General features: G+C 43.5%; 1 protein-coding gene across 3 annotated transcripts in view; it reads left to right on the forward strand.

The window, feature by feature from the left end:
- MILR1 (mast cell immunoglobulin like receptor 1) overlaps positions 1-14,605 on the forward strand; it is a 36,302-nt gene that overhangs the window by 2,180 nt on the left and 19,517 nt on the right. For 2 of the 3 annotated variants that reach the window (XM_019982514.2, XM_019982513.2), the window contains exons 2-4: positions 2,855-3,124; positions 10,835-11,119; positions 13,260-13,370. In XM_019982514.2, the coding sequence (XP_019838073.1) occupies positions 2,855-3,124; positions 10,835-11,119; positions 13,260-13,370 (666 nt within the window). The remainder of the gene's footprint in view (positions 1-2,854; positions 3,125-10,834; positions 11,120-13,259; positions 13,371-14,605) is intronic. The other variant, XM_070773805.1, reaches the window with a different exon arrangement.

Here is a 14,605-nt window from a genome sequence, read left to right on the forward strand (position 1 = left end):
GTGAGAGTTGGACTGTGAAGAAGGCTGAGAGCCGAAGAATTGATGCTTTTGAACTGTGGTGTTGGAGAAGACTCTTGAGAGTCCCTTGGACTGCAAGGAGATCCAACTAGTCCATTCTGAAGGAGATCAGCCCTGGGATTTCTTTGGAAGGAATGATGCTAAAGCTGAAACTCCAGTACTTTGGCCACCTCATGCGAAGAGTTGACTCATTGGAAAAGACTCTGATGCTGGGAGGGATTGGGGGCAGGAGGAGAAGGGGACAGCAGAGGATGAGATGGCTGGATGGCATCACTGACTCAATGGACGTGAGTCTGAGTGAACTCCGGGAGTTGGTGATGGACAGGGAGGCCTGGCGTGCTGCAATTCATGGGGTCACAAAGAGTCGGACATGACTGAGCGACTGATCTGGTCTGATCTGATCTGATGCTTATTTATGTTTTAAGTACTTTCTTCTAGGCTTCCACTTGTCTTAATTTTTCCATGGAGGAGTTTAAAGTTTTAGAATAGTTATTTCTTTCAGTCTTTTCTTTATGGTTCCTGTTTTGTGGGTCTTACTTGGAAGACCTTTTCCAACAGATGATATAAAAATGTTTCTGTGTATTTCTCTTAATTCTTTTATAATCTTAAATTTTAACATTAGATTTTCTGATGAGGGTTATTTCTTCCCTTGGCATTTTTTTTTTTTTTGGCATTTTTAAATAATAAAATACAAACACACAAGCTATCAGAGATTACTAGGATTGTGGCAAAAAGAGTCAGGAGGCCATTTAGAGAAGCTATAAGAATAAAATAAGTTTAAATAGTGTAATAGGTTGAGACACATCAAATATGTTTACATCTATGAGTTCACAATGATTCTTAAACAAAAATAACAATAATAAAGGAGAAACATCTCACTGTTTTAAGATACTAGGAAACCAACTCATTATTTTTTAAAATTGGTCAATAACAGAAGAGAATCTAGTATTTATCCTCCCTTTTCTAGACAAACCGATCCAGAGTGTAACCAAAGAGTTGACAAGAGTATTTCTCTTTAGATAATTATGGGTTATAAATGAAAAATAATTGGTATATCCCCATTTTGTAGCGTCTAATGAAATTATCAGTGTGCACATGTGTTCTCAGGCGTGTGTCTGACTCCTTGTGACCCCATGGACTGTAGCCCACCAGGCTCCTCTGTCCATGGAATTTCCTAGGCAAGAATACTGGAGTGGGTTGCCACGCCCTCCTCCAGGGGCATCTTCTTCACCCAGAGATCAAATCTGCATCTCCTGCCTAAGCAGATGGGTTCTTTACCACTGTGCCACCTAAGAAACTCAATGAAATAATGTTTCTGGGTAACCATCATCAAAGCCTGCTAACAAACAAAAAAGAGAGATAATCAGACATTATGTGCCTCCTAATGGAAGTACACCTACCCCCTAAGTTGCATTCTTGCTAAATAAAAGCTAATCTGAATTTCATCAAGCCTCTGGACAGGAGATAGAAGAACATGATAAAGGAGCACCATGGGAATGTAATTAAAGAAATCCAGACCATGGAAAACACTTCAGAACAAACAACTTGCTCTCTTCAACAGATAAAGTACAGGGGGAATAAAAGAGACGGAAAAATCTATCGATGAAAAAAGATATAAGAAACATTTCAACTAACTACAACAGACCATCATGGATCCTAAAAGAAAAATCAGACAGTTGGGGGAATTTGAACATTAACTAGATATCTGGTAATATTTTTAAAATATTGTTAATTTTCAGGTGGGATAATGGTATTGTTATTTTTACCAAACAGTCCTTACTTTTTAGAGATTAAAAACTATTATTATGAATGTCCTCCAGCCAAAGATCACTGGAGACACATGTGTAGTTGAACAAAGTTAGGTTTTGAGGGAAAATGTGTACCATGGGAATGAGCAAGAGGGCATCCTAGAATAAGATTTGTGTTCGGTAACTTGGAGGAAGATTTGAGGCAGCAGGATTTACTCTGAATTGGATTCTCTCTCTCTCTCTTTTTTTAAATTTATCTAGTTTCCTGAGCAGGTATCAAACCCAGGCCCCCTGCATTGGGAGCATGGAGTCTTAGCCATTGGACCACAAGGGAAGTCCCTGAATTGGATTCTTTTAGCAAATGGAAACAACAACACGGTTGGGCATCTTAGTAATTCTTATCTGATACCCAGCGTGAGACTGATGCATGAAGCAGAGCCCCCAAAGCCAGGGCTCTGGGACAAACTAGAAGGATAGGGAGGGGAAGGAGGTGGGGGGGCGTTTCAGGATAGGGGGACACGTGTATAAGCTCTCGCCAATTCATGTTGATACATGGCAAAAAACCATAACAATATTGTAATTATCCGCCAAGTAAAATAAAGTAGTTAAAAATAAAATACATAATTCTTATCCAAAAGATAAGCAATGCAAGACAAAAACCGTGACGGATAAAGAAGCAGCTGTCAACCGTACTAGCCAGTTTAGAGGGATATTTGGCCATTTTTGTGTTTTGGACGATGTTCACGTCCTCATCTGTGTTTAGACAGGAGTCATCTGGTCTTTTTGTCTCGATCTAATATGGTCATAGTGTGGCCTTGTCTGGTACCAGGGACCAGTAAGTTCCAAGCCAGAACAAAAGAGCTCAGTGAGGTCACCCATCTCTCACTGGGAGAGGCCTTTGGAGGTGTCGAGACTTCCTCACACACTGTCCAGCCTGGATGCGCAGGCAAGAAATGCCCCCCACCTCTGGGAAGTTCGCCAGGAAAAGAGGGTCTCCACCACCTCGACCCACAAAATGTGGCTTGACAACCATGGGGTGATTATCACTGGATGGTAAAAAGGACTTTCTCTTGTGTTTTGTTTTCCAGAACTCCCTTCTCCAAGTCTGCACTCAGAAACGGACACAGTCAGGAGGGGTCAGAATGTATCTCTATCGTGTTTGCAACAGAACAAATCACTAGAGATCACCTATTTTTTGTTTCGGGGTGATAAACGCCTGCAAACCCAGGATGGAAAAGGTGAACCCGTGACTTTTAACCTAACAGTCTCAGAAGCCCATGATCTGGGTCCCTACAAATGCAAAGTCCAAGTTGCTAACTGTTCAAAATACAGTCTTCCATTCAACTTCACATTTGCCGGTAAGTAAAACGCTTGTTCGGAGAAGGCAATGGCACCCCACTCCAGTACTCTTGCCTGGAAAATCCCATGGATGGAGGAGCCTGGTAGGCTGCAGTCCGTGGGGTCGCTAAGAGTCTGACACGACTGAGCGATCTCACTTTCACTTTTCCCTTTCATGCATTGGAGAAGGAAATGGCAACCCAGTGTTCTTGCCTGGAGAATCCCAGGGATGGTGGAGCCTGATGGGCTGCCGTCTATGGGGTCGCACAGAGTTGGACACGACTGAAGCGACTTAGCAGCAGCAGCAGCAGCAGCAAAACGCTTGTTACTCAGGGGCCCTGTGATTTGGGGGAATTATTTCCTGTTATAGAGTGGACTCTCTGTTCTGCTGGTTAACACTCTCTCAAGATCTGTGTACAGTCTTTCCACATCCTGTCTTCAAAGTAAATGCACTAGTTTCCTGCAATGTGTTTCCAGCAGTGATTACACTGCCTGGTAGAATTTTTTTATAGATTATAAACCTGTATCATCTTCATTTAGGTCAGACTAGGAAAGTTATGACCAACCTAGATAGCATATTCAAAAGCAGAGATATTACTTTACCAACAAAGGTCTGTCTAGTCAAGGCTATGGTTTTTCCAGTGGTCATGTATGGATGTGAGAGTTGGACTGTGAAGAAGGCTGAGCGCCGAAGAATTGATGCTTTTGAACTGTGGTGCTGGAGAAGACTCTTGCGAGTCCCTTGGACTGCAAGGAGATCCAACCAGTCCATTCTAAAGGAGTGTTCATTTGTAGGACTGATGCTGAGGCTGAAATTCCAATACTTTGGCCACCTCATGCAAAGAGTTGACTCATTGGAAAAGACCCTGATGCTGGGAGGGATTGGGGGCAGGAGGAGAAGGGGACGACAGAGGATGAGATGGCTGGATGGCATCGCCGACTCGATGGACATGAGTTTGGGTGAACTTTGGAAGTTGGTGGTGGACAGGGAGGCCTGGCATGCTGCGATTCATGGGGTTGCAGAGAGTTGGACACAACTGAGTGACTGAACTGAACTGAACTGAACATCTATTGAGTGCCTACCCCATGTGAATAACTGTCTTGCATGCTGCCAGAGTTTCGATGACACCTAAATCATGGTCTTGTTGCCAACTCAGTAAGGGATATGAGCCATGAACACAGATTCATTCATCTTTGATCCACTCATTGAATATTTAATGATATCCCCAATGTGCCAAGCCCTGGATATACATTAGTTCCTGCCTTGGTGGAGCTTATAGTCTAATTGAGGAGGCATGAAACCCAAGTACCCAGTCAAATAAATTCATAATCACAAACTGTGTTGACGGTTATAAAGAAAAAGAAACTGGCACAGTGATGGAGAAAAGTTGGGGAGTGGGTGGTGAATGGGGAGTGACTTCCTTAGATAGGGTAGTTGTGTGCATGCTAAGTCAATTCAGTCGTGTCCAACTCGACTATCAACTGTAGCCCACCAGGCTCCTCTGTCCATGGGGATTCTCCAGGCAAGAATAGTGGAGTGGGTTGCCATGTCCTCCTCCAGGGGAATCTTCCCAACCCAGGGATCAAACCTACATCTCTTAACGTCTCCTGCATTGGCAGACGGGTTCTGTTTTTTGGCTGCCCAGGAGTCTTAGTTGTGGCATATGGAGATCTAGTTCCTTGACCAGGGATTGGACCCCTAGAGTCTTAGCCTCTGGATCACTAGGGAAGTCCCAGCAGATGGGTTCTTTACCCCTAGCGCCACCTCGGAAGCCCAGATAATTATGGAAGGACTTTCTAAGGGGCTGGCATTTCAGGGGACCCCTGAAGGATGAGCAATGATTTGCTACAGTGAGAGAAAGAAGGCTCTAGTCAAGGGATAATACCCTGTGCTGGGGGCTCCACCTTGAGGAAGAACTTGGCTGTTGGGAAGGGTGTAATATGCCACTGGTATGGCTGGAGGTCAGATGAAGGGACGGTGAGCTCAGGTGAGACTGGAAAGGGGAGGGGAGAGCCAAGTCAGGCCTCTGACCCCATTTATCGTCTTTGAATTTAATTCTTCCTGGGTGGGGCAGGGCAAAGGTAGAGGTTGGGGACTGGCTGGGAGGCTTCTGCAGTCATCCAGGAGATAAACAGTGGGGAGACGGAGAGGAGTGGACGGGGTCAGAACAGACTTTGGAGGGAGGAACAACAGGACTTGCTGAGTGATTAGGTTTGGAATCATAGGTACTAAAGGTGAGGAAGGAGTCAAGAATGACCCTCAGGGGTCTACTGTGATCAGCTGATGGACAAGGAGTGGTGTCGTTTACTGAAAGGGGCAAAAATAGAAGTTGTTCAATGGGTATAAAACTTTGGTTAGAGTTAACAATGCTGTACTATGCACTTAAAACTTTGTTAAGAAGGTAGATCTCTACAAATGACCCAGTTTCATTCATCTTTATGACTGAGCAATATCCCATTGTATATATGTACCACATCTTCTTCATCCATTCATCTGTCATTAGATCTATCAGCGGCTTCCACGTCCTGGCTATTGTAAATAGTACTACAATGAACATGGGGGTACACGTGTCTTTTTGAATTATGGTTTTCTCCAGATATGTCCAGTAGTGGGATTGCTGGGTCATATGGTAATTCTATTCCTAGTTTTTTGAGCAAACTCCATACTGTTCTCCATAGTGGCTGTATTAATTTACATTCCCACCAACAGCGCAAGAGGGTTCCCTTTTCTCCACACCCTCTCCAGCATTTATCATTTGTAGTTCAATTCAGTTCAGTCGCTCAGTCGTGTCCGACTCTTTGCGACCCCATGAATCGCAGCACACCAGGCCTCCCTGTCCATCACCAACTCCCAGAGTTCACTCAGACTCACGTCCATCGAGTCAGTGATGCCATCCAGCCATCTCATCCTCTGTTGTCCCTGTAGACTTTTTAAAAAAAATACTTATTTATGTATTTGGCTGCATCGGGTCTTAGTTGCAGCACGTGGGATTCTTGTTGCATCATGCAGGATCCTTCATTGTGGCGCACAGATTCCAGAGCGCTGGGGTTCAGTAGTTGGGCTCCTGGGCTTAGTGGCCTGGTGGCACATGGAATCTTAGTTCTTCAACCAGGGATTGAATCCATGTCCCCTGCTTTGCAAGGTAGATTCTTAACCACTGGATCAGCAGGGAAGTCCCTATAGTTTGTAGAGTTTTTGATAATGGCCATTCTGACCGGTGTCAGACATGGATGGACCTAGAGTCTGTCATACAGAGTAAAGTCAGAAAGAGGAAAAAAAAAATCATGTATTACTGCATATGTGTGGAATCTAGAAAACGGTACAAATGAACCTATTTGCAGGGCAGGAGTAGAGACTGAGACACAGGGAACAGATGTGTGAATATGGCAGGGGTGGGATGAACTGGGATATTGGGACTGATGGTATGTGCTCTGCCACGTGTGAAACAGATAGCTAGTGGGAACCTGCTTTATAGCGCAGGGAGCTCAGCTCAGTGCTCACCCTAGAGGGGTGGGATGGGGGTGTGTTAGAAGGGAGGTCCAAGAGGGAGGGGCTGTATGTATACATATAGCTGAGTCACTTCATTGTACAGCAGAAAATAACACCTTGTAAAGCAACTATCAGATCAGATCAGTCGCTCAGTCGTGTCCGACTCTTTGCGACCCCATGAATCGCAGCACGCCAGGCCTCCCTGTCCATCACCAACTCCTGGAGTTCACTCAGACTCACGTCCATCGAGTCAGTGATGCCATCCAGCCATCTCATCCTCTGGCGTCCCCTTCTCCTCCTGCCCCCAATCCCTCCCACCATCAGAGTCTTTTCCAATGAGTCAACTCTTCGCATGAGGTGGCCAAAGTACTGGAGTTTTAGCTTTAGCATCATTCCTTCCAAAGAAATCCCAGGGCTGATCTCCTTCAGAATGGACTGGTTGGATCTCCTTGCAGTCCAAGGGACTCTCAAGAGTCTTCTCCAACACCACAGTTCAAAAGCATCAATTCTTCGGCGCTCAGCCTTCTTCACAGTCCAACTCTCACATCCATACATGACTACTGGAAAAACCATAGCCTTGACTAGACGAAACTTTGTTGGCAAAGTAATGTCTCTGCTTTTGAATATGCTGTCTAGGTTGGTCATAACTTTCCTTCCAAGGAGTAAGTGTCTTTTAATTTCATGGCTGCAGTCACCATCTGTAGTGATTTTGGAGCCCAGAAAAATAAAGTCTGACACTGTTTCCACTGTTTCCCCATCTATTTGCCATGAAGTGGTGGGACCAGATGCCATGATCTTTGTTTTCTGAATGTTGAGCTTTAAGCCAACTTTTTCACTCTCCACTTTCACTTTCATCAAGAGGCTCTTGAGTTCCTCTTCACTTTCTACCATAAGGGTGGTGTCATCTGCATATCTGAGGTTATTAATATTTCTCCCGGCAATCTTGATTCCAGTTTGTGTTTCTTCCAGTCCAGTGTTTCTCATGATGTACTCTGCATATAAGTTAAATAAACAGGGTGACAATATACAGACTTGACGAACTCCTTTTCCTATTTGGAACCAGTCTGTTGTTCCATGTCCAGTTCTAACTGTTGCTTCCTGACCTGCATACAGATTTCTCAAGAGGCAGATCAGGTGGTCTGGTATTCCCATCTCTTTCAGAATTTTCTACAGTTTATTGTGATCCACACAGTCAAAGGCTTTGGCATAGTCAATAAAGCAGAAATAGATGTTTTTCTGGAACTCTTGTGCTTTTTCTATGATCCAGCGGATGTTGGCAATTTGATCTCTGGTTCCTCTGCCTTTTCTAAAACCAGCTTGAACATCAGGAAGTTCACGGTTCACATATTGCTGAAGCCTGGCTTGGAGAATTTTGAGCATTACTTTACTAGCATGTGAGATGAGTGCAATTGTGTGGTAGTTTGAGCATTCTTTGGCATTGCCTTTCTTTGGGATTGGAATGAAAACTGACCTTTTCCAGTCCTGTGGCCACTGCTGAGTTTTCCAAATTTGCTGGCATATTGAGTGCAGCACTTTCACAGCATCATCTTTCAGGATTTGGAACAGCTCAACTGGAATTCCATCACCTCCACTAGCTTTGTTCATAGTGATGCTTTCTAAGGCCCACTTGACTTCACATTGCAGGATGTCTGGCTCTAGGTCAGTGATCACACCATCGTGATTATCTGGGTCATGAAGATCTTTTTTGTACAGTTCTTCTGTGTATTCTTGCCATCTCTTCTTAATATCTTCTGCTTCTGTTAGGTCCATACCATTTCTGTCCTTTATCGAGCTCATCTTCGCATGAAATGTTCCTTTGGTATCTGATTTTCTTGAAGAGATACCTAGTCTTTCCTATTCTGTTGTTTTCCTCTATTTCTTTGCATTGATCACTGAAGAAGGCTTTCTTATCTCTTCTTGCTATTCTTTGGAACTCTGCATTCAGATGTTTATATCTTTCCTTTTCTCCTTTGCTTTTTGCTTCTCTTCTTTTCACAGCTATTTGTAAGGCCTCCCCAGACAGCCATTTTGCTTTTTTGCATTTCTTTTCTATGGGAATGGTCTATACATGGACATCACCAGATGGTCAACACCAAAATCAGATTGATTATATTCTTTGCAGCCAAAGATGGAGAAGCTCTATACAGGCAGCAAAAACAAGACTAGGAGCTGACTGTGGCTCAGACCATGAACTCCTTATTGCCAAATTCAGACTTAAATTGAAGAAAGTAGGGAAAACCACTAGACCATTCAGGTATAACCTAAATCAAATCCCTTATGATTATACAGTGGAAGTGAGAAATAGATTTAAGGGCCTAGATCTGATAGATAGAGTGCCTGATGAACTATGGAATGAGGTTCATGACATTGTACAGGAGACAGGGATCAAGACCATTCCCATAGAAAAGCAACTATACTCCAATTTAAAAAAGAAAAAAAGAATCTACTGTATAGCACAAGGAACCCTACTCAATACTCTGTAATGAACTATATGGCAAGTGAGAGTGGATGTATGTATACATTTAACTGATTCAATTTGCTGTACAGCAGAAACTAACACAACATTGTAAATCAACTGTGAGCCAATAAAAAATAATAAAAAAAAAAAGAAGGTAGACCTCATGTTAACTGTTCTAGGCACAAAAGAACTAAATGAATGACTGAATGAATAAAAACATTTTTAAAAAGAATATAATTTTAATAATGTTTATCTACCTACCGATTGATTCATTAACTAGCAGATTAACTAGAGTTCAGTTTCAAAAGGTTATGTTTGAGGTGGCCAGGAGACATTCAAGTGGATCACAAAATAAGAGGCAGAAAAAGTAGTATGAGGATGGGATCAAGTGCTGCAGGAGACAGAAGAGGGAGAACTTTCGCCTGGAGGGTTTAGGAAAAGTTTTATGGGGAAGGTGGCATCTGAATGAGCCTTAAAGGACTCCTTTAATTTAAAAAACAACTGATTTATGGAAGAGTTACAACTCCCTTCCCTTGATCACAGTGATGCTGTGATGCCCTTTACCAGTCCTTTTACAAACTCTGAGGGAAGTTTACATCTTTCCACTAAATTTAGATATCCACCCTTATTCTGGTTTGAACCATCTTATCTCAGAGAGAAGTCCATGCTCTCTGCTTCATCATGAATACATCAATTCCTGAAAATTGCAGGAAGTAGATTTCAGTTTTTCGTAGGAAGAACAGTCTATTGATGCTATTCCCAAACAAAGTTGCTCTTTGAGGCTCCCATCCCTGGGTACCACTCTGTCAAGGATGCTGCCACCGGGATTCCTGCTCAGGGGAGGGAGGGATGGAGCAAGAAGACTCTAATTTGTTAGCTTCTTTCCTTTGACTTAAACAATGAAACATGTTTCATTGTTTCTGCACCCAGTTATTAAAATGGCACAGTACTGTCAAAAACAGAAGTATCTGCTTGGGAACTGGCCCTGGCTCTGCCATTTATTAGGTATGTGGTCTCTGAGTTTCAATGGACTCATCTGTGGAGTGGGCATAATGCTGTCCACCTTGTGTGCTGTTGTGGAGTGAACCAAGATAACGTGTATAGTGACCCCAACACATGAAGGGTACTCAGCGATTATCTTTCTTTCCCTATAATCCTGTTTCATTAAAGAACTATATAACAAATTACAGAGCTGGATTCTCCCATGAAGTATGGTATGATCTGACAGAGCCCACCAGACTCACTCGTTTCTGGTCAAGAATTTCCCTTAACTCTATTTATCAGGGTTACTTCCTGTTTTGGGGAGGAACTGAAAGATAATTGTACAGCTGAATTCTATAAACGACAGTACTGTGAGAAAAGATGATATTTTTAGACTTTCTTGATTAAAAAAAAGACACTTATCTTACAACGATTGGGACTAAAAGCACCTCTCAACTACATACTTGGAGCTGGATCTTTGACAAAATTATACCATCAACCACAAACAAATGGTGAATTCTGATAAAAGGCAAGTTTGCACTCCAGCTCCTCAAAGCAGAGAGATGCTCTCCACTCTCTGGCTTTCTCAGAGCCTGGTTCATGCCAGGATACATGGGGTTAACCACATACCTATTGATCTTTCCCCATGGAGCTTCTTGCGAGCTGCTTGACTTCACAAGAGCAGTGTTGTCCATCTTCGGGTGAACAGACGGGAATAGAGTAGGGCTTCCATCCATGTTTGTGGACTGAGTGAGGGAACCAATCTGCTCAGCCATTTAACGTGCACTTTCATTTTTCTAGACCCAGTGACTGCACCGGTGCTGAACATTAGCGTCATTCAAACAAAAACAGACCGATATATAACGCTACGCTGCATCTCATTCAACGGCTCTCTGCCTATCAATTATATTTTTTTTGAAAAAAACATCACCATATCACCAGTTATTTCCAAGGATGTAAGGAAGCCTGCTGAATTTAACATAACCAAGAGTAACACTGCGGAAGTGAAAGAGTACAGGTGTAAAGCTAAAAACAGATTGCCTGACCATGCAAAATACAGTAAACCTGTCACCATACCCTCAACAGGTAAGGGCTACCTGAATTCGTTCAACAGGGTCTAGATTTACTTCCAGAAACTGCAGCCTGTCCTCTGCCCACCATTTCCCACTTCGCCCACCTGCTTCTAAGTACTTTTTCTTCTATAGGGTCCATTCGCTCTGATGGGGCTGCTTTCTGCCATAAAGGAACCATAGAAAAACCTAGAGTGGGGCAGGAAGGGACCTTGTTGTAAGACTTCCTGAACTGACTCTGTTTCCTGCTCAGGTTCTTAGCAATCACATTAGAATTTGTAACTCTTTGTTTTCACTTTCTTTTTTTAAGCACTGTTTTTATATATGCATTTATTTTGACCATGCTGGGTCTTCATTGCTGCGCATGGGCTTTTTCTAGTTGCAGCAAGTGGGGGCTACTCTTCGTTGCAGTGCCCGAGCTTCTCAGTGCAGTGACTTCTCGTTTGTGGAGCACAGGCTCTCTGCACATGGGCTTCAGTGGCTGCAGCACAAAGGCTCAGTAGTTGTGGTGAACTGGGCTTAGTTGCACCATGGCATGTGGAATCCTCCCGGACCAGGGATCGAACATGTGTACCATGCATTAGCAGGCGGATTCTTACCCACTCCACCACCAGGGAAGTCCTGCATCTCTTGAAGCTGGTGGGGTCTCTTGATTTTCTTGTGCTTTTTAAAATCATTTAAATAAAAACTCACTTCTAACACCGGTACCTTCCTCCTTGGCTGTTGAATGCCCTACTGCTAATGCTTGGTGAATCTAGATTTCTCTACTGGGGGCAAGAGCAGCTCCTGTCCCAGTCTTGTGTTTCGGAAGGCGCTATCTGGATTCTTCTAAGCCATACACTTTCCAATAAGCTTCCCATAAGCCATAGGGATGCCTGCCTGGACCTTGTATCTCTACTTTTCTGTACCTCACTCTAGGTTCCTAGACCTGCATTCCCTACCCCATCAGATCAGAACCCACCTCCCAGGGCCTGCACAAGTCTCTTTCCCAGCTCGTCCTCCCAAGGGTAGACCACCGTGAGGATGTGAGCACTTCTGGACTCAAGCCAAGGGAGCTGTTTGTGGGGGCTGAGGGACAACACTTGGCCACGCAGGCAGGTTCCTTAGGGCGCAGATCAGAGCCTGGGTGGGAAGGGGCCAGGCCAGAGCTAGAGCCAGCTCTCTTTACACTGTCATGTTCCAGCGCAGAACTCAGAGTCTGAGAATTCCAGATTTAAACCTTTCCTTAGGGACTTCCCTGGCCATCTAGTGGTTAAGACTGCATTTCCAATGCAGGTGGCATGGGTTTGATCCCTGGTCAGGGAACTGGGACCCCTCATGGTGCATGGCCACAACATTTAAAAAATAAAAACCTGGCCTGATGAAGGGACACTGGTCAAGGCGGGAGGAGAAAAAAAAAATTAGGTTAGCAAGGGTAATAGGCATCAGATCAGATCAGATCAGTCGCTGAGTCGTGTCCGACTCTTTGCGACCCCATGAATCGCGCATACAAGGGCATTAAACATCTCATCCTCAGAAGATCAGAGCCCACATCTGGGTGTTCAGTAAGTTCTAACAGTCAGGCAGCCTGTTGGAGTCAGGCCCCAGAGTCAGCCTTTTGCTTACAAATCACCGCCTTCCATTCACTAGCTGTGTGACCTTAGAAAAGTCACATACTCTTATTTAATTGCAAAATGGGAACTTTACTTGAGTCTTATTCTACTTAATTGTAAAATGGGAATAATACCAATGAGATACCTAAGGCAATGCACGAAAAGTGCTTAACACAAAGTCTGCATATAGTCAATAATAAGTGACAGCTGTTGGGTAACATAGATCATACCGACATGACTAAAGACTTTGCCTGACAAATGGCCAGGCTGTTCTCAGACTTATGACCCTAATGATGTAAACAACAATCTGTCTGTTAAATGCTGTACTGCTTTTTTTTCTTTGCAAATAACCCTTGGTGGAAGGTGGACTTGGTCTGACTTTTAGAACTTCATTGACAACTTAATTCTCAGGGTTGAGGGTGTCCACATAGGGCAGGGACCCAGGTTTCATGGGTAACTTGGGAGACAGTCATGATCGACCTTTCCAGAACATTCCACAATTCAGTATCATTGGAAAAGCAGGTTGTGCAGTGACCAGTGAATGCTGTCTTCTTCTTCTTCCAGGAGGAGACTGCGGTCCATTCTGCCTGCAGCTCCTGCTTCCGGGGTTATTATTGGTGCTGATAATAATCATCCTAGTTCTGGCATTTTGGATGCTACGAAAGTACAAAGCAAGTAAGTTCCTTAGGAGCTTTGCCATTGTTTTCCCTGGTGGCTAACTTAGACAGTTAAGAATCTGCCTGCAAGGCAGGAGATCCGGGTTCAATCCCTGGGTGGGGAAGATCCCCTGAAGAGGTGAATGGCTACTCACTCCAGTATGCTAACCTGGAGAATCCATGGACAGAGGAGCCGGACGGGCTATGGTCCTTGGGGTCGCAAAGAGTCGGACACCATTGAGTGACTAACACTTTCACTTTCCCTGGATTTTGGAGACAGACAGAAGGGGAGAGGGTAAGGAGGAAGGGAAAGGAGAATCAGAAATGGGATATGAAGAAAATGAAAAGAGAAGGAAAAGATGCAAAACAAGAAGATAATGAAGGACTTCCTGAACTGTTCACATTTAGCACAGTTCTCTTTTCTCTGGTGAAGCCTTCCCTATTTAGATTGCTTGTGGGCGTGTTACCTGTGCAGTCACATGGGGCCCCGGGCTAAGAAGACATTTTAATGCTCTGCTGTCATTGTCTTAAAATTTGTCATACCTTTTTACCTTTTTAAAAATTTTTAAAAAATTGTTTTTCAAAATTGTGGTAAAATATGCATAACAACAGAATTTACCATTTTGGCCATTGTTAAGTATACAGTTTGGTGGCATTAAGTACATTCACATTCCTGGGCTACCATCACCAGCCATCCACTTTTTCACTATGCAAATATGACACTCTGTACCTGTCAAATGGTGTAAGTCCCTATTAACTTCTCTCTCCTCTCAGCCCCTGGCAAACACCATTCTGATTCCTGTCTATTCTGACTAATAGTCTAATCTGACTATTGTAGAAATCTCATGTAAATGGAATCATACCCTATTTATCCTTTTGTAGGTGGCTTCTTTCATTTAGCACAATGTCCTCAAGGTTCATCCATGTTGTATACATGTCAGAATTTCCTTCATTTTGGGGGACTTCCCTGGTGGTCCAAGGGTTAGGACTCTGCATTTCCACTGCAGGGGACACGGCTTCAATCTGTGGCTGGGGGACTAAGATCCCCCAAGCCTTGCGGTGCAACAGATTTTTTTCTCCTTCATTTCAAAAGCTGAATAATCAGTTATATATATGTGTGTATATATATATAATATAATATATATATTATACACACACATGTATACATACATAACACATACTTTGTTTATCCATTCATTCATCCATCAATGAACTCTTTCTTCAGAAAAAATTCCTAGAAGTGGAATTGCTGGA

This window comes from Bos indicus, chromosome 19 (genome assembly GCF_029378745.1).
Source record: "Bos indicus isolate NIAB-ARS_2022 breed Sahiwal x Tharparkar chromosome 19, NIAB-ARS_B.indTharparkar_mat_pri_1.0, whole genome shotgun sequence".
Classification (NCBI taxonomy): Eukaryota; Metazoa; Chordata; class Mammalia; order Artiodactyla; family Bovidae; genus Bos; species Bos indicus.